The 24,931-nt window shown below is 40.0% G+C and overlaps 1 protein-coding gene across 10 annotated transcripts in view; it reads left to right on the top strand.

Moving 5' to 3' along the window:
• Nucleotides 1–24,672, top strand: part of LOC135495423 (zinc finger homeobox protein 4-like) — a 147,552-nt gene extending 122,880 nt beyond the window's left edge. For 6 of the 10 annotated variants that reach the window (XM_064784039.1, XM_064784037.1, XM_064784040.1 and 3 more), the window contains 6 exons: nucleotides 5,059–5,475; nucleotides 7,364–12,625; nucleotides 14,821–14,952; nucleotides 15,300–15,479; nucleotides 16,176–16,220; nucleotides 16,694–24,672. In XM_064784039.1, coding sequence (XP_064640109.1) covers nucleotides 5,059–5,475; nucleotides 7,364–12,625; nucleotides 14,821–14,952; nucleotides 15,300–15,479; nucleotides 16,176–16,220; nucleotides 16,694–17,205 — 6,548 coding nt within the window. In that variant the 3' untranslated portion in view covers nucleotides 17,206–24,672. Of the gene's footprint in view, nucleotides 1–5,058; nucleotides 5,476–7,363; nucleotides 12,626–14,820; nucleotides 14,953–15,299; nucleotides 15,480–16,175; nucleotides 16,235–16,693 lie in introns of all 10 variants that reach the window. The other 4 variants (XM_064784044.1, XM_064784046.1, XM_064784045.1 and 1 more) reach the window with 4 other exon arrangements.
• The last annotated feature ends 259 nt before the right edge of the window (nucleotides 24,673–24,931 follow it).

Raw genomic sequence — 24,931 nt, 5'->3', positions numbered from 1 at the left:
TGCCCAGATCAACAAGTAGCTGGCTAGTCCCATAGCCATTGCCTGGTAACAGACCCTAAGTACTATTCCGTTTGACTCCAACCCATGCTGCATTGTCACAAGTAACCAAAATGATCCCGTGATTTTGACCCGACACCCACCGACGCCCTCTGACACTTCATCATAACACCATTGAATCACGCAACAATGGTGTTTTTTCCACCTTCGCCCAGCAACACAATCATACGCCATGCAAATCACGGCCAGATTTTAATTATAGTGATCCGACATACCTTTATATTTTAGCGATATAATCGAAATAACAGCAGTGGGACTTTTTGCTATATCTTTGATTAGGGGTACACACCACTCCTACGCATTTTCTAACCGCTTGCGTTGTTTATACACAAAAGCTAAGTGTCGCAATTATTCTGGGTCGAGTAGTTCATTAAATATGCAAATTAGCAAAAAACGCCATCATTGATTCTTCATTCCATCTGCCATTACCGCCATCAAAATGTTGACCGCGTTTTTGTACCTTTTTTATCGGAATTTCTAAAGCGATTATTTTTCCGAAGAGCTCTTCACGCCTCTGTGGCGAATTGAGATTCCTTTATGCTGTGCGGAAAGAAAGATAATTACAATCGGCGGGAACTATTCTCTTGAACGTTGACGCACTCATTTAGACAACAATCGAATACCATTTTATGTTACATTTTTTAACATGGCTGCGGGCAATTGAGCTAAAACCCTGTCACAAAAAATGTAATCCCCCTTTATTTTGCGATAAGCACACACTGTTATTTGTCCCTGTTCTTGGTAAAATCTTCGTTGCTTGGGCGACAAGGCTAATGGATGTCCGCACCTAATAAAAAAATCCAACAATTTTCTATTAAAAATGCCCTAAGGACTGTTGTAAAAAATGGTCTTGACCTTTTAACACGTTTGGGTGTCGGGCACACCCTCTTGAATATGATACCTTTTGGATTTTGGAGGCGCTGGAGCAGAAGCATCAAATTCAAATTTAAAAAAATAAAATAAAAAATCTCTGATGGAAGCTTGAGGATTCCTCAGTATAAATTTCAAATAGCTAAAATCTGTCTTCATTGACTTAAAGGCCCAGTCCACTTGGTGAATTTTATTCAGTATTTTTTCGACTTCAAATCAGGTGAACTGTGCACCAAGCATTGCCTAAATGATCAAGCAGCATCTAATTCAAAATGGAACCTGGCGAGAAGTAGATAAATCTATTTTAAAATACTATCCTTAAGCTGGTGACCATAGGAGGTGATAGGCCAGTTGAATACTGCTTCTCATATACTGCAGCCGCTATCTAAGTTCAATTCCAAATCAAATTCTCGATATGCTCAAATCTCCACATCTTGCTTTACCAACGATTTTGTTTCAAAATTCAAAATATCCCCCACAATGCAATTACGTCGGATCACGCTAAATTACTTGATCCACCCGGACAGGATATCGGACGAGCATATTGCTAAAACGTCAAAATCTATTAATAGACGTGCACTATCAATTTTCCGAACCTATCGAATCGGCCATGACAGGAAATCCCAAGACGCGTTGCGATATTCGGAAGACGGACGTCCATATCTTGATCTATACGAAAGTATATATATACGCTGCCATATCTTCAATCAAATTAGACGAACAGACAAAGCGAGTTCGCCTGACGTTAATCGCAAATTATGCAAAGTCGTGGATGTCGTGGAACTAGATAAAGTTCAAGATCTATGGCCGACGCTCCATTTCTTGTCTTTATTAATAAAATTATTCTTCGATTGTGCGCAGTTTGAATGGACGTGGTTTATCTTCTTTTCTGCGAGTTAATGTCCGTGTCAGTTTTATGTCATTTAATTTCATAAAAAACCTCATTAGGAAAAAATTATAATGAAAGTATTAGTGGGTATGGAAGTAAATTAATAAGTTGGTGTAATATTACTTTGGGGGGTCATGGGGTTATTCAGAAGTGACATTCTTTCATTGAAAAAAGCTTTTTTCATTTGGGTAAATATCGTCAATAATTAGAAGGAATGGGGCTATCGCTTATTAATTTCTTATTTCATACGAATTAGAACTGTGTGTTATCTTTTTTTATTATATTTCATCGCTGGTTCGGTTATTTAGGCCAACAAGACATTTAACAAGGTTCAATGTTAGTTTCTGTGTCAATTAGCCATTTTCATTATCAGAAGATTACTTTGGTATTCGGGATGTTTTACAATTAACTCATTCAAGGCTTAGGGTTTCTGTAAATGTAATTTAATGATTAAAAAAACCGATCGAGGAAACCGTTCCAGTTCTTAGTAATGTGGAAGTAGGGGGGGTTCGCGGTAATTATCCATTTATTTCAATAAAGGTTACAAAAATGCTTTTAAGTAGAATTTTGGATTTGCACTGAATTGAAATTTTATGAAAAATGGTTAATTGGAGTTTAAACAGTAGAGTGCCCACTTATAATACCACAGCTCACGGATGCAGCTAATTGCACTTAAGTGTCATTCAAAATATACAATTTTTTTTTCGATATCAAGAAAATGAAGAAGCCAGCAGGCTGGAATCCTTCTGGAAATGACTTTATCATTGGTGTGTAAACACACTTGATTATGCATGTCAAGGAAATTTAGAAAAATCTAGTTCCATGTTCAGAATGGCTATTTACATGTAATAAAGATATTGAACTGTACATTTTGCGTTGCGAATTATGCACCTCTTGGTTTGAAACCGGCCAAGACAATGTCACTCTAACTTGAGATAAGATGTACAGCCAAACTGTGTACATCATGGACTGTGCATTTGATTCTTTCTGACATGAAGCCAACAGTGGGAATGGTTTCGTCCTAACAAGAAACAAACACAGGTTCAGTCCGTGTACATTATCTACTTAGTGTACAGTGCTCTTCTTGTTATGAAACCAATGAAACTTAGTCATCAGGTTCGGACTAATCAGACTTGTCCAATGCTGAGGGTCTCGAGGCTAACATTTCTGAGCAATTAAGACAAAATTCTCCATCAGTGACAGACTTAATTAGTACACTCAACTCTGACAATCCACAGTGGTGAAATCATTGCCCAGCAGCAGACAGGTTGGGTACAAACTTTAGAATGATAACTTGGATTGGTCGGCTCCTGGGGATAGGTTTTTGCAAAAATCGTCTCAACTCAACTATACTTTGCATGGTTATTCATACATGTGCATTGAGTTTTGTCAAGCATTTAGCGAAATAGATTTGATAGGAAAGTGAAGTATTTTGATAGTCTCAAAAGTATAGATGTCATGTTTTAGAGCATACTTATAAACTGTTAGAGATAGGAAAGTTCACCCCTGAAGATTGAGGAACTGTGTTATTTGAAAAAAGAGCGGTCATATTATGGAGTCTACGAACTACCAAGATCCAGTTTGAATTGTATTTATGTACAAGAAAGGCAGAAAAAACCCACCTTGACTCGATTCGAAGCGCTGATGTTGCCGGACTACCAAATATACTGTGTCAACAAGTTTGGATCGGTTGAGCTGTGTCTGTTACACATACGTCCCTCAACTGGTTGAAACACGTTGACGCATTATATTGCGCTGCTTTTACTGGGAACTGGGAATTTGGATCAGTGACCTTCACAATTACTACAATGAACATTGTACCGACTTTCGTTCTTGTAGCAAACTTTACGCCAAAATCCTCTTCAATAATTCGATTTTCGATTTTGTGTTTTTATCGTCAGCAAATTATTAGTGGTTTCGTCAGATTTTGTCATAATTACCGTTTTTAAAATTTTGTCAAATAAACGAAAGTAAACAAAATTATTGGATGAATTTGAACAAAAAGATGTTCATGTTCAAAAATGATCCATGAATATTGTGATGTAAATATTTCTTCATAGCAAGACAAAGGGAATTATAGTTCAAACAAGGAGGGATGTGATAATTACAAAAACTATTGTCGCAAAATAAAAACATTATTGTTTAAACAGCGCTCCAAATTTGAGCCCCAAATTTTGCTGATAATTATGCCCCTGGCAACTAATACTATCGAAATAGTTTAAAAAGTAAACAATAAACAAACAAGAATAAGGCCCTCTTGTTTCAAACATTTTACAACTTTTACTGTAGGCAATTCAGACAAAATAATCAACGTGTTGAAAATCTTACAACAGCTAGGCCTGTGGGCCAGAACAGTAACAACACACAGCTAAAGCCTTGGGGACTATTGTTTAACGCTTGGTGATATTGGTTGTTTGATATTTACTTTTCACCATTATTTACTTTTAATGTTCCACCTACATGCAAAAAGGAGGTACGACTATTTTGATGTATTTTTTCATCAAAACCTAGTTGTATACTAAGCAGTTACCAGGGTTACCTGTCAAGCCTGTGGCCTTTGTACAGAATTTTGAAAAAGTACTCTTTGCGTAATGAATTTTTCACCAGGCAAAATTAATAAGATAGCCTGTGGTGTCGAACAAAATATTTTCAAATATTCATCAGCATTTTGAAGGCTGATAATAGAATTGCAAAAGTTTGACAGTAGCCATGAAGAAGGTTACATTTAATCTTTAAAGCTGGTTAAAAGGAATTGATATCACAACGATTTTTCGGGAATGTGAACTTTAACCAAATATGTATGGTTCAATCTTAGTCTGAAAACAGTGTGAAATCATGTCTTTGGTCATAATGGGTTAATATCATTGATTTTGATAACAACCGACTGTGATATGATGTATATTCCGTGATCTGGAAGACTAGACAACACACGATTGGTCCTCGCGTTGTGATCAACGCAAGATTGGTCCTCGCGTTGATCACCTCAAGTAATTATCTCCGCATACCAGTTGTGATTTCAGGTCCGCCGAGCTTTGCGCATGAGAGTAACCCATCAGACACGGTCAATATCATCAAAATGCGCTGTGACAATTAGTCCAGGGCGACCCCACTTCATCTCTATGTATTCATTACACTAAGATTGCATAGACAATGTCCAATAATGTTTGTGCAGGGTGAAGTGCCCGCGCTAAATGTAATATCCAATATTAATCAAATCGATTTCTCCGTCTCTCTCGTTACAGATGGCGTGGAGGCTGGCAATTCCGAACACATCCATATCTGCCCCTATTGTAACTACAGCAGCGTGAACGAGATGCGCATCCAGGCCCATATCACCACCCAGCATTCGCAGCCCGCTACAGCTGAGATGAACTGCCCACTCTGCCAGGACGGCTTCAAGGAGAAAGCAAAGTTGGAGCGCCACCTGGCACAGTCGCATAATGTCTCCCAGGAAGGTGTGCAGCGATTGATGATCCTTGTTGATCACACGAGATGGTCGCCTCCTGCGCCAGCTGAGGCAAGCGGCGCCCCCACTGACTTGCGTATGAATCAGAACGAGAGTCAAGATCGTAGCCCGACTGGCACCCCGGAAGATGACAGCATGGAGACCAAATCTGATGCTTCTGAGCCAGACGCTATCAAGATCCCTCAAGATGATGGTAGGTTACCTTCATGGTTTATAAGTTATCTTAAGTATTGCACACGGGCGACTAAATTGAAAATGGCAGTTGGACAGACCAAAGATCAGCTTTGTTATTTGGTCAAAAAAGTCATCAGAGAAAGCTGAGTCTGGTAAAGGAAATACTGACTCTGGTCCCTAATTTAGTTGCCCGTGTGCCTGTCTGTAACAAGAGCAACCAACATGCCATTATTCTAGTATCTTTGTTTATTCTTGCAAGTATGAATTTCAGTAAATACTGAAAATGAAATTAACAATGCTGTCAATGACATGGGTCTGTTTCCCATTTGAGATGATTACAATTTCCATTAGTCAATCCCTTACAATTAACTGTGTCCACCATCTCCTTTCTTGATTGTGCTTTTGGCCAAGTGCATGATCCAACGTCGGTGAGCAGTTGGGGATGCTGGTATGACTGGTGCTGTCACCTGCTTTATTTTGGTGGAACTGAACCTGGTTTGTTTGAATGTTGCTGCTGAGAGCTGACTGAGCAACCGGGTGCTGGTGATCTAGTGTGTTTGGGTGATATGCCTGTCAACACAAGAAGTCTTCAACTATGAATTGATGACCGCGGTGAAAAATTTAAAAAATCTGACGGTTACTTCTGGATAAGATGGCTACTCATGCCTGTCTGCTATATCAATAAACGACACACATACTTCCACAGTTGCCAAAAACTATAAGTGTGTGACGGCAGTCAATTTGTTTTAAAAACCTCATATGTTCTCTCCCTTTAAGTGTAATTAGAAGATAAGTTAGCAACCCATGTTCATCAACCGCCCCCTCATGCCCTCTGCCCTATCAACATACTTCCACAGTCGCAAACATGATTTAATGAATTTTTCTTGCATCGACTCGTGGGCTGGCGGTAGCTAATAATCTTATGGATGACCTACAAAGTGAATAAGAGTATTGTCACATCCCCTTAGTGAGATTCGCCACTCTGAACTTTGCCATTAACGTGTGACAAGGGAAAGTGGTCCTCGGTTTGGTTTCATGGTCATAAAGCAAGTCTGACCCGTTAATTTTGATGAGCTCTATTATCTAAAGTTGCAGTTCTTTAAAATCTGTAAGTCATCTCTTTTCAATTTGCAAATGCACCTTTAATAATTTATCAGAAATCACACTTTCTTTAATATGTCTTATTCTTGACTGCTCTTTGTTTATATTTCTTAATTGAATTTGAATCCACTCGTCTCTGAAGTTAAAGATATATTCTGCCAGCTCACCTTTAAGATGAATTACCAGAAATGACACTTTCTTATTCTTTGGTCAATTTCTGTTAATCCCGCATTAGTAGGTCATCCATTTCTTCTCCGCAAGTGTGATTAGCAAATTAGTTATGTGACCTTAATCATCGCGCTTTTCAGTGCCTAGATGACCTTCTTCGTTGCTTTGCAGTTTCTCTGCACTTTGATACGATAAAACGGGTAAACACGTAGACACAACAGAGTCATTGTGACTTTCTTCATAGACATTGCGGTGTTGCCCTTTAAGTGAGGTAATAAAATCTTTTGATGGATTAAGGACGATGTTTGTGAAATGTCTGGGTTTTGCGTAATCATCTCTCTGCATCAGCTACTGTACCAGTTCTTGAGGGACAGACGCCCCTAACTTGCATCTTTCAAACTCTCCTTAGTTCCATGATAAATTAAAGGTGCTTGTAATATCTGATCTAAGTAATTAGTTTGCAGAACCAGTAATTCTTACTTTTCAGATGAAATGTTTGCTTTTCAGATGAAAACGATTGCTTTTCAAATGAAGACATTTGCTTTTCAGATGAAAGGCAAGAGAAGTATTTCAGATTGACTTTTTTCCCTTGCAATATTTCTCAAACTAATTCTCACCATTCTGTCTTCTGCTTTCAGCTGATTCGTCTGATGAGCTAAACGGTGACAAGGATGAGGAGGAGTATCGTTGCCATACCTGCTCTGGCCTGTTCCGCAACATCGACGCCCTCTACGCCCACCAGAACGAACTAGGCCACTTGGAGCTCAAGCAGACGCCCCGTGGACCTGGATACCTCTGCTGGAAGAAAGGCTGCAATCAGTATTTCAAAACGGCGTCTGCCCTTCAGGTGCATTTCCGAGAAATCCACACCCGCAAACAACACCTGTCTGTCTCCAAGCGCCATGTTTACAAGTATCGTTGCAACCAGTGCAGCCTTGCTTTCAAAACGTTGGAGAAGCTGCAGACGCATTCGCAGTATCACATGATCCGAGCAGCTACGCGTTGTACCGTCTGTGATCGCAGTTTCCGCACCTTGGAGGCCATGAAGAAGCATGTCGAGTCTACGCATCTCGAGATGATGTCCGAGGAAGAAGTGGCGAATTACAAATTATCGCTATTGTCTAATCCTCTGGCCTTGTTAGGATCTACGATTGAGAACGTCATCAACCAGGAAAATCATGACGAGGAAATGAGAGAAGACGTGCAAGATATGAGTATGTCGGACAAGATGGCTGATTACGATGGTGATCGCCAATCGCCGATGAGCGACGACCAGACTAACGATTCCATCAACAATGACGGTGAGAACGACGATGGATCTGAGGGTTCATACCGTGAGAAAAACTTCTTTGAAGACTACATCAACAGCCAAGCAATTGCCGAAGACAGCTACAATGATCCTGCAAGGAAATTCAAATGCCATCGCTGCAAGGTCGCATTCACGAAGCAGAACTACTTGACTGCTCACAACAAGACTTTGCTGCATCGAAAAGGCGATAAAATGAACTATCCAATCGAGAAATATTTGGATCCAAACCGACCTTACAAGTGTGACGTTTGCAAGGAATCCTTCACCCAGAAGAACATCCTACTAGTTCATTATAACTCGGTCTCCCATCTGCACAAGCTGAAACAAGCGGCCCAGTCGACTTCTCAGAGCCCGTCACCGACAGCGGCAGTGTCGCCCATATCAACCCCAGCATCAACCAGCCCAGTATCAACGCCATCTGCACAGCCGCCATCCACCTCACCTGGTGCGCCTGCTACATCAAATTCGGGCAACTCCGACCAGAAGCCATTCAAGTGCAACATCTGTAAAGTAGCCTACAGTCAGGGTTCCACTCTTGATATCCACATGAGGTCTGTTCTACACCAAACAAGAGCTTCAAAGCTACAGGAACTGGCAATGACAGGACAGGTTGATCTGACGCAGCCTTTGGTTGAGCAGCCGGAGAAGACACCCCAAGCCCAGTCAGCTCAAAATCAGCACAAGAAACTTCTCGCAGAGATGCTCCAGCAGAAACACTTGCCCCTGAATCTGAGCATGTCATCGCCGATTACAAATCCTCCAGGAATATTTGCAACTAATATTTCACCTGTCATATCGCAACCACCCACGTCGACGACCCCAACGTCGCGGTCTGTCTCGCCTGCGACGACACCGACTCCCACCAGCTCCCAATCGAGTAATCAGCCGATGTTTTCCTGCCAGAGATGCAATTCAATATTTGTCAACGCCGAGGCTCTTGGACAGCATCAAGCTATGTACTGCTACTTCCAGCCACCGCAAATGCTCATGACTCCTGGCGGGTCGGCTCAAAACCAGTTCAGCGCCATGCGACGCTCTGGCTACATACCTCGCTTCAAGCCTCAAGTTCATAAAAATCTCCTGGAGAACTTTGGATTTGAATGCGTTATGCATTTCAACGAAAACAACCAAGTGGTCAAGCCCAAGAAGGAGGGCGACAAGACAGAAGAGAAAGTTGACATCAAAAAAGAATTGAATATAAAAGTCGCTGACAATATGCCAGAGATTGAAAAAGCCGTCTGCGATCGATGCGGGAAAAGTTTTTCGAGTATCTGGGTGCTGAAAGAGCATCAGGAAGAAATCCACAAAGACGTCATCCCTATCGATTTCATTGAGCTGTACGGTGAAAGTTTCAAGGAAGATTTTGAGAGGAGGCAACCACCAATGTTGGTGATTGGTCCAGAGGGTCTGCCCACGACGTCGACGCCAGCGCAGGCCACGCCTCCAATGCCGTCTGCTCCCTCGACTCCAAACTCTGATATCAACGTCAAGATTGAGCCGTCGTCTGCTCCTCCTTGTTCTCTCTCTCTTGATTTGCCGCCTGTTACCGGAGTGACGATGCTGAATATGATGCAGATGTCTATGCCCATGGGGATGCCGGTCAGCATGGGCATGCAGCCTCCGCTTGTCCCAATGATGTTGCCGACTATGGAGAATCCTTTCACCTCCGGTGGAGTGCTCCCGTCGTTCATGGACCCGAACCTCCAGCAGAAAATCCAGCAACAACAACAACAGGCTGCGGCTGCTGCGAATAATCAGAAACGGGCTAGGACACGCATCAATGATGAACAGCTGAAGATCTTAAGGGCCCATTTTGATATAAACAACTCGCCAAGCGAGGAGCAGATTATTGAAATGTCTGAGAAATCTGGTCTACCACAGAAAGTCATCAAGCATTGGTTCCGTAATACGCTATTTAAGGAACGGCAACGGAATAAAGACTCGCCGTACAATTTCAATAATCCTCCCTCGACGACCTTGAATTTGGAAGAGTACGAAAAGACTGGAAAGATCAGTACTAGTACGAGCGATACCAACTCTGAGCCGGACTTGACTAAACCGATTAACATGATCCACGATGACCTCCCTCTTCCCCCACCCAGGCCGGAACCAGTTGATATCAAGCCGGACTTGAAGCATTTAGAACGCAAGCTCAACATCAAACAGGAGCCAGTCGAGGAACCCCGCAGTAAGTTTGAGGAACAGATCCGCGAAAGTTTGAAAGAGAAGGTGCCTCCACCTGTTCTCATGTCACCAGGTTTGGCGTTTCCCGTTGCCACTTCAGCCGATTTCTTGAATATTACTCCTCCTGCGTCGAGTTCATCTATGTTGATGACAACACCACCTTCAACGATCCTGCCTCCGATTCCCTCAACGTCTGCTAGCTCCTGTAAGCGCTCGGATAGCATGGATAGTAGTCTCAGCAGCCTTGATTTGACACCAGCACAAATTGCTGCGAACGCGGCATCAAATAGGCGTGCAAATCGAACCCGTTTCACCGATTTTCAGATCAAAACGCTTCAGGAATATTTTGAACAGAACGCGTACCCAAAAGATGATGATTTGGAACACTTGTCAAAAGTACTGAATCTAAGTCCTAGGGTTATTGTCGTGTGGTTCCAGAACGCGAGACAAAAGGCAAGGAAAGTCTACGAAAATCAGCCACCTGCGGAAAGTCCTAGTGAAGATTCAAGCGGTCGGTTCCAACGTACCCCAGGTCTTAATTACCAGTGCAAGAAATGCCTTACTGTCTTTCAACGATATTACGAACTTATCAAACATCAAAAGAAACACTGCTTCAAGGACGAGGATATCGCTCCAAGTCAGGTCTTTGGCGGGGATGACTCCAATTCGTCATCCGTCAATTATTCAGTCAGCGACACCAACGTAAGCGAGCGGGGTGCAAGTGAGAACAGCGATCCACCAATTACGACGACCGTCGAGAACCTTCGTCTGCCACCCTCAGAGTCACCGTCAGCGCTTGCCAACTTTAAGTGTGATAAATGTACCCTCACATTCCCCAGATTCGATCTCTGGCAAGAGCATCAAAATGTCCATATCATGAACCCAAGTCTTTTCCAAAGTTTTGCTCCAGACTCCGCATTTGGGGTCCTCCAGAATCTAGCACAGCAACAGGCGGCCGCGGAACAGGACAAGTCGCCCTCGAAACGAAAAATGTCTGAGGTAGAGGACGAGGATGATAACGATCAACCTCGCGATAAGCGCCTCCGAACAACGATTCTACCTGAGCAGTTAGACTACCTCTATCAGAAATACCAGGTCGACTGCAACCCGAGTCGTAAACAGTTAGAAAACATTGCATCGGAAGTCGGGCTCAAGAAACGTGTGGTGCAAGTGTGGTTCCAGAACACAAGGGCGCGTGAACGCAAAGGTCAGTATAGAGCACACCAGCAGCTTATCCATAAGCGTTGTCCATTCTGTCGTGCACTCTTCAGAGCCAAGTCCGCCCTAGAGTCGCATCTCGCCACTAAACACCCCGAAGAGATGGCCAAAGGCGAGATTAATATTGACAGTATACCAGACGCACCCGGGGAGTCCCCCAGCCCCCTCACGCCAACCTCAACATCACCTGGTTTAGATATGGCCAAACTTATGGCTAATCCATTCAACATGCAGCCATTTATGCCATTTATGCCTACTCCCAATCTTGGCCTGCCTCCTACTTCAGAGCCTCTACACATGCAAATGAAGCGGATGTATGAAGATTCGCTGAGGCAGTACATGGATGATTTAGGGCAGAAACCCAACTCTAGTGATATTCCATCAACAACCACAAAGAAGCCATCAATGCCTAAGCCGAGTGCCATGTCGAAAAGTCACCAGGATGATGATGCACCTTTAGATCTGAGTAATCCAGTAAAGGTGTCTGTCAGTCGAGACAATAGACGTTACAGTTATGATGGTCCGGCAACAGACGTTAGCAGTAATAGAAGTTTTGACCATTTCAACAACAGTCGGATTAGTTTTGATGATTCGATATCTGAGACGCATTCCGAGTCGACCGAAAATGATTACGAAGATTCAAATCCAGCATCGCCGAACGGTGCCCATCGGTCTCCCTCATCGCATCAGCAGAAACGTTATCGTACCCAGATGACAAATCTGCAGGTCAAGGTCATGAAGACGCTATTTGTTGACTACAAGACACCGACCATGGCAGAGTGCGAGATGTTGGGACGCGAGATTGGTTTGGCCAAACGTGTCATCCAGGTTTGGTTCCAGAATGCGCGAGCGAAGGAGAAGAAGGCTAAGGCCAGTAATTATGGGAATCAGTACACAAACGAAGTCGAACTACCTCCGCAACCCGATGAATGTCGCTACTGCAATTTTAACTACTCACACAAGTATTCGATTCAAGATCACATATTCACGAAGAAACACATCGACAACGTCAAGAAGAGTCTTCACACGCAGCTGGAGAACGAACGTGAGACGTCTGAACCTGGTAACAACGTCAACAGATCGCAGGAATCGGAGCGGCTTCAAGAGGTCAACATGGCCACGCATCCGCACCTGGCCCAATTGCAGGCAATGGGCTTACAAGCGATGGGACTGCCGGCGAACTTGGGAGGTAGGCCAACGTTTTTAGTTGGATGTTGTGGCATGCCCGTAGCGCTGAACCTGGTGTGGTAATTGGCAGAGGACTCTGACTGGCAAGGTAGTGGCTAGCTGGCTGCGGTACTCATGGTCAAGGGAAAAGATAGGCAACTCTCAAGAAAAACAGAACTGCACAAACTGACTTCTAAAATCTCTTGGGTTTTCCTAACTGCTCTATCTAACTCCTAACCAAATATGCACAGTAGCCGAGCTTCAAGAGCTATATGGCTAGGTAGGGTCTCTCTCCCCTAGTGTGTCAACCTATTGTTGCAAATATTCTGTATGATGTAAAAAGAAAAATTAAATTTTTGAAAATTGTTTTGGACTGTGGCATCAGAAGTTGCCAAAGTGTCCATAAAATATTTTTGGCCAGTTTTGTCTTGTATGATTAATATTGACATTTTTACCGTGGATACCTTGCTTGACAAAATATCTTCAATAATTCTTGCAATTATGAAGAAATGCAGAATAATTTAGTATGGTGATATGTTGATAAATAATGGAATAAATGACTTCTACTGCATGATAATGACAATAGTATTTGTAGTTGTGGTATTGAGCATGCATAAACGAAATATAATTCACATGATAACAATCTTCATGCTTTCTAAGTACAAACTTAAACAATTTAACCATGCTTGGCTAAGTGACTTGTCCTCGGCCACCAAAGCCGTTTGAATTTGGGTCTCTAGCCACTACTTTATAATGAATCAAACTACTTAAGTTGAGAAGCAGTGCTTCTTATCAAAAATCATTTTGCGATGAAAAAATTGTAAATTTAATCATCTAAATATCTGAGACAAAATCGTTTAGGAACTTTCCCTCTGAGTTCTTCAAAGACTGTCAAGTTTTTTGTGCGCTCTCATAATTTCTCTATAGTTGGTCGCAAAATTCTCAACGTTTCTCAAAGATTTCTCCAAATGAAGCGTGGATTGAGGCAAACCTTTGTGCCATCTCTCCTGATATCAATGACATCAGTTGTTGAGAATTGCCAAATGAAGAATATCGGTGTCTTCCCTCCAAGGCATAATGAAATCTTCGCAATAATCATAGCCCAAGAACTACAGACCACTGGGGATAATGATTCCCGAGTAATGGTCATTTCATTGTCTCCGGGTTCGTACGCAGATTTATCATTCATAATTAGCCATCTAACCACCTCCGGTCAGCGCCCATGGGCATTGCCACAATACAGCACTCCATTATGAACTTTCCCCTCTGGGTAAATTGTCTGCGAGCTAATCGTAGATGCATTGTCCATGTGTATAAGGCCAAACACCAAAATTCCTGTTTCTCTGTCTTGCCTTTGAAAATGTTATCCTTTTCGTAAATTTTTTTTTTGATTTCATTCATGATGAAAAATATTTCCAAACTGTTTGGAGGATTTTATTTTATTGTGGTCCTTCAGTGTTATGGTTTGGGTTTTCGAAAAGTTGACAGCAGAAAAAACTGGCGATCCCTGATTATGGGAGGGGGTATAGGGTTTACATTGACAGCTGCATGACAAGTTCCTTTTCAAGAAATTCTAATGAGAAACTGGAAGTTCTTGGTGTAGCCTAGGACTCCTGTGTTTGGCTGTAGGGGCATTTGAGAACACAAAAAAACCTCTTTGATTTTCAACCAAAGATTACGTGATTAGAATACTTAATGATATTTAATTGGCTGTGCTGTACTTCACGCAGTCACTAGGGAGGGTGGCCGGTTCTTTAATTTGGGCATTTCATGGAATCTGTCTAAAAAGCTAATTGGCATCTGTTGCCAAATTTTTTGTTTACATCACTCACCTTTCAATTCATTTGAAGTCATTTTTGTAAATAAACCTAAAAATACACACAGAGTTACCAAAAGTATTTAAACTTCAACATTGAAAATACACATTTTGAACTATTTCATGATTTAGTTCATTTTAAAAATAAGGATTAGAATAAACCTGAACCAACCTATAGTAATAGCAAATGTCATATATGTTTGGTAATAGTAGTACTATTTTGGATCATTACCTCATGATTTTCAGCTGTACACCACTATTGCCATCTGTGGAAAACATGGAAAACTACCAAATTGGCTTCTTCCCCTTTGAGTCTTGATGTTGTGAAACTGTATCTGAAATTTGATAAAATTCATAAAATAATTTCGCTGTTTTGACCATTTCGTCCATTTTGTCTTCAGTCGTCCCAGGAATGCCGGCATCGGCTATAGCTCCAGGATCATCAGCATTTACCGAGGCGCTCAGTAAAGAGGCACAAAAAAGTCGCTCAAGGTCAAAGGTCAAGGTGAAAGATGAACAGAAAGAAGATATAGGTAAGCTAGAGTATTTTGTTCGCCATTTGTTTTTAGGCAGTAGCGCATATCGCTGCAGTTTCTAGCGCTGCACTGTTTTGGCCCAGTGATTGTGGCTTTTGCTTAGTTTCAGTATGAGAGTCTCCTGAGATTTGCTTGAATTTTTCGGTGACTTTTCACAATTTAGAGTTGTATAGACAATTTACAGTGGTCGATGGCTTGAAGAGGTGAAAAAAAACACAATTTATTTGGAACAGATACTCCTGTGAGCATGATGACAAAAGCTCGGCCGAAAGAACCAAAACGAGAAAAAAATTTCTCCTTGATCAAAATTACCGTACTTAAAATTCCTGTTTTCCTCCTTCCAGTGAAAAAGAAAGAGTCCACCTCTGTGTCCGAGGCTGCTATCACCCCTCAGATGCTCTCTCCCTTTGGTCCCCTCTTCCCTGGGTCTGAGGCGGGCCTACTGCCCTTCATGTACCCCGGGGGAATGCCGGGCTTCTATCCAGGGATGGGTATGCCTTTTATGCAACCTGGCCTCATACCTGGTAAGCTAACATTTCGCGTGTGACATGATGACTGAATTGATACCCACTGGTTCACATCTCCAAGAAATTCACACAAATCAAATTTAAAAGTAACAGCAACACAGCTTATTTAGAAGTTTCACTTCTGCAATTTTGAAGAAATTTTTTTCCGGAAGATATTTCTGGCGATAAATTTGATACTTACCAGTGGAAAACCAATTCAGTCATCTTGACCTGTTTGCTCCTTAACTCACATATGTAGTGATTTGAATGCACCTGCTGTTTAACACAACTTAACATACTAGAGCTTCAACATTGACGACCCGGTACTCGGATATTCTTGATAAGACTTGCGGGAGGGTCCATTCTTGCAGAGAGCAATATTTGCAAAATTTCCGAAATTTTCTTCCAAATGAAGCTAGAAATTGATGTAAAATTACAAAAGATATTCATGCTGCCACATTCAGGACTAAACTGCATTATGTGGATTTGTCTCGTTGTTTTGGAATGCAAAATGATGATTCATTGCTGCCAAGTTATGAAATTGGGGGAGGGTGGAGGGGTAAAGACACCCATAATATCTCTTTTAGACGTTCACGTGTCGAAGATGGTGGGAATAAAAAACATATAACAGTATCAAAAATTGGACGGTTCATGTTTTGGAAATGGAAAGTTTGGGGCAAAGTCTTATAAGGTTTGTTCCCTTTTCTGTTTTAGATGACTACCGATGGCAGCTATTAATGCAGCCCCCTATATTCCCAGGTAGGTACTAACATGTACGTCTGACGATTTTGTGTTTTTAAATGCACCGCTGTAACATATAACTTCAAATAACATTAGGTGGAGGTGGACTAAACTAGAGCGATTAGGTCCAATTTTTTAGAAAGTTTATCCCTTTAGAGAAAAAGCATCCTTTTCTAGTAAAATGTTATTTTTTTCGATAGTATTTCAATTCACTTCTCATATTCTTGAGATGCATATAATTGTATGATCTCATTTCATGGAAAGAAAATATGAGTCAGTCAAGTATGGTCATTCCCGAGCATACTCAGATTTCAGTTTCTGATGCTGGAATTTTAGGTGTTGTGACATAGATTTTTAAATGTGGTGAATATTAAAATGTGTAATATTCAGAACTTTATTTGCTTTAAACATCCTTACATGGTCACTTCAAAAAATCTATCAGATGGAAATTTAAGTCATTGGCTTGATGAAGTTCGACTCTTATCTTGCAGGTGCTGAAGGAGTTTTCTCTTATGATCCCACGACATTCGGAACTCCCCTCACGTTGCTACAAATTCCTCAGGAGGCGATACGCGCCGTCACAGCCAAACTCAACGATCCGAACTGCACCGTCGCATCATACACACAAGACTGCAAGACTCTCAATGATCTCAAATCTATGGTCAGTGCTGCTAACTTAGCGCTAGTTACCGAGACTAACGTCGACGTTGGTTTCATTTGCAAAAAGTGTCATATGGTGTACCCGGCAAAAGACGCCTGTCTGAATCACCAGCGAATGATGTGTTTTGCTGGTAAAAGCACAAACGATCAAAAGCAGGTATTGAAATTAGAACAGGCGCAGTATCACTGCGGCTTGTGCAACGACGGATTCTCAATTCTTCAGGAATATAAACAACACTGCGACACCGATGGTCATAAAACAAAGATGGCGACCATCGGACTTCAGACGCACGCAAAATCATCGGACATGAAAATGAAGAAGCCGTCTGTGGCACGTAGTTAATGCTAATGAAAATAGTGCTTAAGAAAAGGAAATTTGGATGTTTGAATTGACTTTCTGACTGTTTATGTGCACACGATACGATGTGTTCAGATTTAAAATTGCGAAGACAACTGTGCTAACAGTGTATAGTATTTTGAACAGTTACAGTTGTGGCCAGGGTCACGACTGGAGAATTTATCATGAACATGTGCTAACCTGTTGTGAGTGTCACCTCTGGTTGATATACACGGCTGTGCATTATCGTGCACTGCATAGGTTGGAATATGCTAATGGAATTGCTCAACTTATGGTGGTCGGTCTGACACAGGTTTCTGGCTGATTTTAGTAATTCATATCAAAGATGTTACCAGTGAATGGGCGAGGATGTACTTAATTCTAGAGATGTTTAATTAATAAAAGATATATAAATAGTAACTTCAATGCAAAGAATAATAGGAATAACGCTAGAATTTGTAATTAGGAAATCTAGTAGTTTAGAGTTATATCAAAGGAATTATCATTGTAAGTAAGTTCATTATTAGGTCTAATCTTCATATATGTGTAAGGTTGTGTAGATAGGAAATTGTATCGAAACAATAATCGAGAGATGCTGATGCATCCACAAAAGGGTAACAAAATGTAACCTTTACACCATCGGTTTCTGGAATGAACTCTTCTGATGCATTAACTGGAAGAGTCTATATTGGAAAATGGGGGTGAAAAGGCTAAAAGTGACCTTAACCCCCAATTTCTGGATTGAATTCATCCAGTGCATTAAGTGGAAGAGTCTATGTCCGGAAATGGGGTGAAAAGGCGATTTGATTGTTCGAATGTCAGTGATTGAGTCACTGATTGGATGTAGTGGTTGTGTGTGCTTTGGTCAATGTGATCGGCGTATTTTTACGAGAAGAAAATCACTGTTCCACCTAAGAGTATTTCTATGGTTGCAACTCGTTTTGGAATGAATATTCATTGGAATATGGTAAAATCTGTTGAGTCATAATTAATCACCAAAAAATGATTTTATAATAAAATGGTCAAAACTTGTTGTATTAGGCACAATATTATCCACTAGTATTTCTAAATATAATAAAAAGTTGGTTGTTTCAAATTTCGATGACGGGTCTTGACCGAAATTATAATTTTTGATTGAAATAAACAGAGATAATCAGGTGATATACTGTGGTGAGAAATTCAGGCCAATGTGAGAATTTTGTTTCTTGTGGAAGTCAAAAATTTGTACTTTGCACAGTGGGTAGGTTTATGTTGTTTTTATGCATCCTGAGAAATGATATAAAGCTCTTCCCATGGTGACATGATTTTGTTGGGTTGCATGGTCATTGTGGTGAAATTCTTAGAAATGTTGCAAATTCACCTTTTGAGTGATTGGTTTCCAATAGAGACCTGTGTTCTAACTTCCAGTCTGGGATCCATTCTATATTGCTGTTGCTAAGGTTGAAGCATATGTTGCCATAGCAACAAACTGTTGCTATGGTTGTGAGCTATGTTACCATAGCATCAAATGTTACCAAGGCGTTATTATTTAGGTTCTTGGTAGGGAGAAAGTGGCGTGGCATCAAAATTCGAAAATCCTACCTTGTCTGTATACAACCTTATGGTTCAACTTTCTGTCATCTTAGTTTATGCTCCGGAATATAAAATCTTGCAGATCAAACGATATGCCTAATATCCAAATCGAATATACCATTTTTGTTTTTTTTGTTCTTTATAAAAAAATTATCCAAGTGAGAAATTTTCTTTGATTCTTGTTATATACTTGTGCCGGTAAATATAAGTGATTCATACGGAGTGTGGAGCAAAATGAGTTTTATTCATAAATTCCCAGTAAACAGATACAAGGAAAACACAATTTGTTTATATTTTTACAAGTAGATCGGGTATTTTTCATTAAATGAAATATACACTGCTTCCAGCGTGGGATAATATGCACAGATTCTGGTGTTTATTTTTTCTATGCGATTCCTCGTAAGGTTGCCAGCAATAACCGCAGCGATAATGATATTATGAATTGGAGGTATTAAGTGGCGTAAATTTCGAAAAATGGTAGATTCTATAGTGTTTCCGATCTACCATGTCCATATGGGCCAAGCCTGATAAAGTGTTTCAATTTCAGTTACCGTTCAGCCAGACATGCAAACAATTAACCCTTTCTTTGCAGCAGCCACTTTTCGGTGGGCACCATCTTGCTTAAATTATCGCCGAGTGCGTTTGGCACTCTTTTAATTGGTGGAGAAAAGAAATCTCATTATTTGACAGCAATTCTCTCATTCTAAGATCTGGGGGGGGGGGGCGGTTGTATGATATATCTCTCCATGGTCTACCAGTTGGCATTACTGTTCTTTTTATCACGAAATTGGCTGCGATGGAACTTATGGAACGTTTTAAATGTATATAAACTTTCCAGTCAACCCGGGTGCTGTTTTCAGCATATATGTTCGAGTGCTGCATGCCTCCTTTGATATCGAAATCAAAATCAAATAGTATTGTTACAAATAAAAGTATTTTAAATTGTTTCAACTCGCAAGTTGAAACTTTCTGTGTGCATCCTCTAGATGTTATTTTGCATCAAGTTTAACCCTTTGATATCTAAGTATGGTGACAACTTTTTAAAAAGTGTCATATTTTTCCTTTGTTATGACAATATCAACATATTTTTGAGTTGGGAAGACTGATACTGTTCAGTGAAAAATATTTGGATGTGTTCATCAGCGTTATTCGAATCTCATGTTTTTTTCATTTCTTCAACGAAGTTGTTTGCTATAGTGCGTCTCAAAAAAATTTCATGTTTTTTCATTTTTTATGATAAAACTTTGTTTAATCACAACTGTGTGTCTCAAAAAAATATCAAGAACTTCTTTGTGGGTATTGCACACTTTCAGGACTCAAAGGGTTAATTCTCTTCTCTGATCAAAGCGTAATCATCAGGGATATATGGATTGGTGCTCACATATAATATTATGTCAGAACAGAATTTCATAGCAATTGAACTTCCACATCTCTGACAGTTAAGTTTCCGTTGAATTTTTTTCAAGCTGGATTCTACAGAAAACATCACAGTTTTTCAGATGCAAAATGAACACACACCAATACTCCGGCAAAGTTTTTTTCTCCCACTGAGTACTTGTGCGTACAACTCGAAAAGAGTGGAAAAGGCAGTTTTCAATTTTGTGAGTATGTATGTACATTGCATAGGCATGTACAATGTATATACATACTAAAATAGGTATTAGGACAAGATGTACTTATAAATAAATATAGTTGTAGCTGACTTTAAGAGTTGGCTTTGCTTGCTATGTGATCGGCATTGAAGCATGATTATATGGTCTAAACCATGCCATAGCCCTAGGGGCGTGTTTCGAATCGTTTCTGAGCGGCGTGAGGCCGGATATTTGATGGTTTCCCATTGTTGTACATATCAGTTGAGGCGGTGAATGATTGTATATGTTGTTTATATATATAGTTGATACTAACCTGGGAAAATTTAGGAAAATTGTTGTGCTGTCTGGTCTGAGGGGTGTGTGTGCCAGGAATTTGCGTAAAAATTATCAAACTTCCATTTGACATCATCGTTGGCTTCGTGTATTTTGACTGGAGACATTTTTCTGGTCTTTAAGTACTGAAGTCAGTTCCTATCCAATGTGCTCGTTATTGCCTACTTTATTGTAAAATTGCAATGAAATCGGCAAACTGTTGCGCAATCTCCTGGCTTGGACACCTTTTAGGCATGCGGACAGAAACAGTACTAAATGCTAAAGATGATAATGTTAAATAATTTTGCATCAAAACTTGATGTTGTTAAATCGTGTACGTGAAGTGCTGTCGGTTTTGTTATAAGGTCGTAGTGGAATACATTGTTTCTTTTTTCCGGGAACTTTGGAGTCAATTTTTATAGCATTATGTACCATGTACTGTACCGTAGCGTGTAGTACCAAGTTTCCAGTCTTTAACAGACTAATAAAACATTGTCTTAGTAGGTGAATTAATGCTTCTAGTGTTAAGGAGACCAATAATTAAAGGAATCACATATGATTAAAACAGAAAGAAAGATGTACATATTTTATTAGTAAAAGTATACATTGGCAGATTTAGATCTCAGATCCACCTATTGACACTATCTGGTACTTTGTCGCAGGTCAAAGGTCACATAACCATGGAGATGTCGTGTTGTCCCATTTAACCCTTTGACCCTAGATTTGTATTTGAATAGGATCACTGGCCCAGGGCCAATTATCAGCGATGTGATTTCTCAAGGCAAACTTTCACGCATAATGAGGTGCATGTATTTGTTTATGAAACAGTCTTTGAGTCTAAATACAGGATATTTTGATTGCTAATGAGAGGTTTATTATTGTTTGTTTTTAATTGGGAAATTTTAAAGAGAAATAAGAATACTAGGTGTATGAATTTAGGGCAGATACTGTTGACAATTTTTTTTCTTTTTCGCTGATCAATTTCATCCCAAGTTGATGTTAAGGTAAACTATTCTTGTGTATGAAAATATACATTACCCAGGTGTCAACTTCTGATGAAGTCTGGCAACCAGCTTCTAGGTCAGTTGCTAGTATGTTATCACAAAGTTTAAAGGGAGGCTATTGGCAGCAGCCAGGTTGTTCAGATTAAGTTACACAAAGTCGCCAATAGGGGTGTCTCCTATCTTACAGTGCATCAAAACTATTCATGCTGTATGTAGAGTATCTTCTTCTTCTTCTTCTCGTTCGCTTTAATGTAGAGTATGATTACCATTGATTAAAACAGTCACCAAGACTACCAAGTTGACCCCTAGCTCCTGCCTATAGTCCCCCTTTAACTAGAGCTAGACATAGCAATTTCATTTTGGTCACAGCTTCAAAAGTGCTTTGCAGCGGTTATGGATCTAGGAGTGGCACGCATTATTAGAATTAGTTTCATTTTGTGCTAATGGCTTGAAATCATATGATATTGCTTGTAGGTGTTTATTTTCTCTCTCTCGAAAATGCACATTTAGGTGTATGTAGTTCAGGATGGTGTATTATAGTATTATGCTGACTTTTGAATACGGCGATGAATTTGGCTGCAGTGAATTTTGTGCATTTTTATTGGGTCTGATTTGGCCCTTGTATTCAAATTCTCCATAATTTTGCAAAAAAATATGTCTTACCCTAGCAACTCATGGATCCTTCTGTGCTGATCTGACACGTTTTGTTTTCAAACGTTCGCTCGTTAAAGGGCAGGATTGGCTGTGCAGTGATTACCATAGATATTAAAGAAGTGCTTGTTAAATTATCATCTTGCAATTTCCGCAATGTTAAATCATTATCCTGGGAAAATAACAAAACCGCTTCTGAAAAAATATTGCGTTAAAATCTGCCAATTAGATGGTTATTCCATAAAAACTTATCCATTGACTTAATTGAAATTTACAGTTTTAGATAAACAGTTTAACAGAGGTGTTCAAACAATTTGCACAATTGCTGCTTTCAAAAATTCAATGGTTGCCATGGAAACACAATGATAAAATGGTTTAATACCAGAAATACTTCTTCAGTTACTGGAAATCTAGAGTCTGATACAGGCATTCCAATGTATTTGCTGCAACTCATTATTCTTATGGTATTTTCAAACGTTAGAACCTTCCGTTTTCTATGACTTGACAATCTTCCATTTCTACTTTAACGAATAAATTGGAATAAATTTACATCAGAATGCCGGTACATGAAGAATACTACTCATCGATAATTCGTTTATGAAGTTTGGGCGCTTTGCAAAAAGAGTTTAAATAATAAACATACTATATAGAAGGGAATTCCCTCAGTTAAAGTTAAGGCACTATGTCTCCTATGCTGAGTCGCGTTTGAAGTTAAGGCACCCGCACGCAAAACCTAAACAGTCGCTTCAATTATGACATGGTTACTATAAGCCAAATGATGATGATGATGATATATTTTGATGGTCATGTACGTTCTCTCCAATAAGAAGGAAGTTTATATTTTATTCTCCAAGTAAACTACTCTCCAAATGAATTATATCTGGCTTATTTTTATTATCAGGTCTAAATTTGGCGTTGGCACTTTTCCGATTTACATGATAAGTATCAATAATTGATAAACACTTTTAATGGTAAAATCCAGTAAATAAATCAAATGGTTTGGTGATGTCTGGTTGACCATGCCATATAACATGTATAATGCTGGTCATTATGTTCCATTATACAGGTTTATTCCAATCAAAGGTGATAGATATGTTTAGTATTACCACTATAAAACTATCATCCAAATATGCCTTGGTAGTCCTTCTTACCCAAAATTTGTACTTTGAGGCCGAGAGAGTACATTCGATACGTTTCTCAAAAGTCGGCCCATTTTAAAAGATAAATGATTTGCGTGATAACGGAGATTGCTCGGAATTATCCCTCGCTATTCAACTATACCTATTTTTAAAAGACTAGTAATGTTAGTATTAATTCAGATATACTGTCAGCGTGTCTTTCCATTACTTGTAGCGGCAAGTTTTTCATTGTTTACATGAATACGACAATGATGTGAAACTTCAAGACCCTCTACTTCTGTGTTCACTTTACTAACATAAGCAGGTGTGATCAAAATGGAGGAGTTAACCTGCCTGATTTGCAGGCAGTAATATCTCTTGAACTGGCGCAACAACGTTCGGCCTGTGCCTACTTTTGATCAATGGAAACACACTAGCTGCCCTCAAAAAGTACATGTAATATCCACCCTCGGCAGCTATCACAGAAGTATTGGACGTTAAGGGGAATATCATTTCAACAGAAGGGTTAAAAGCCATCCAGTGGCAATTATTGTAAGTGACGTGGTGCGGTTTGATTTATTTTGTTAGCTTAGCTAACGTGGTGACGAGTTCTTTCTATTGTTTCGTAACATTGATATGATTATTATAAAATTGGGTGGATGTGGACAACAAATTCTGAATGTACAAAGTGTTTAGATTACTCGGTAACATTGTGACCACTGTTGTCATGGGTTTCGTGCTGTTGAATGAGAATCAAATGTAAAAAAATTGTAGGATAATTAGCTCACTTGATTAATAATGTCTGGTTCATTTTATGATTTTGCCTGGTATATATATCAACAGTATCTGCCCAGTTATATGGGGTGTCTCAAAAAATCTCAGTAGTGTCTGAAAGAGACATTGGAGAGTGGAGAATGTGTATTTCCGCTGGTGAAATGATTTGAAAAATATATCAATATGCCAGACTAAGAAAGACTATTGGGTATTCATCTTCTTGGAGATGATTTTTTTCGATGTTTTTTGAGACACCTTGTATAGGAGTTATCGTTTGTGTTCATTCCGAAACAGTACCAACTTAACTTGGATTGGTTCGCAAACATAGTGAATTGATTCAGCCATTGGTCATTTTGACTTTATTTTTGTTATGTGGTTTTCAGTCCACTTTTTTCATAAAGATATGTAGGTTGCTTAAGGCTCCAATAAATACTGTCATGGATTAAATTATATAGTTCTTCTCTTCATTTTATTGCGAGATTGTTTGCTGGCAAAATAAGGGGAGGGGCGGATGTCCAGCAAGAGATTAAGGGTACTAGTTCCGTCTTGAAGCTCAAAGTCTTGGCCTCAACCTATCTTTAATCTGACTCTTAATTGGGGACTGTAGCCAACTGCTGTAACTGAAGCTTGCCAATCTGACTAGATGGAATGCCCGAGGGAAGGGTTACTCCCATAGGAAAGGGTATGCACATCCATGTCCCGGAAAAAA

Source organism: Lineus longissimus, chromosome 11 (genome assembly GCF_910592395.1).
Source record: "Lineus longissimus chromosome 11, tnLinLong1.2, whole genome shotgun sequence".
In the NCBI taxonomy this organism is placed as follows: domain Eukaryota; kingdom Metazoa; phylum Nemertea; class Pilidiophora; order Heteronemertea; family Lineidae; genus Lineus; species Lineus longissimus.
The sequence above is the reverse complement of the archived record's forward strand: the minus strand, read 5'-3'. Positions and strand labels throughout refer to the sequence as shown.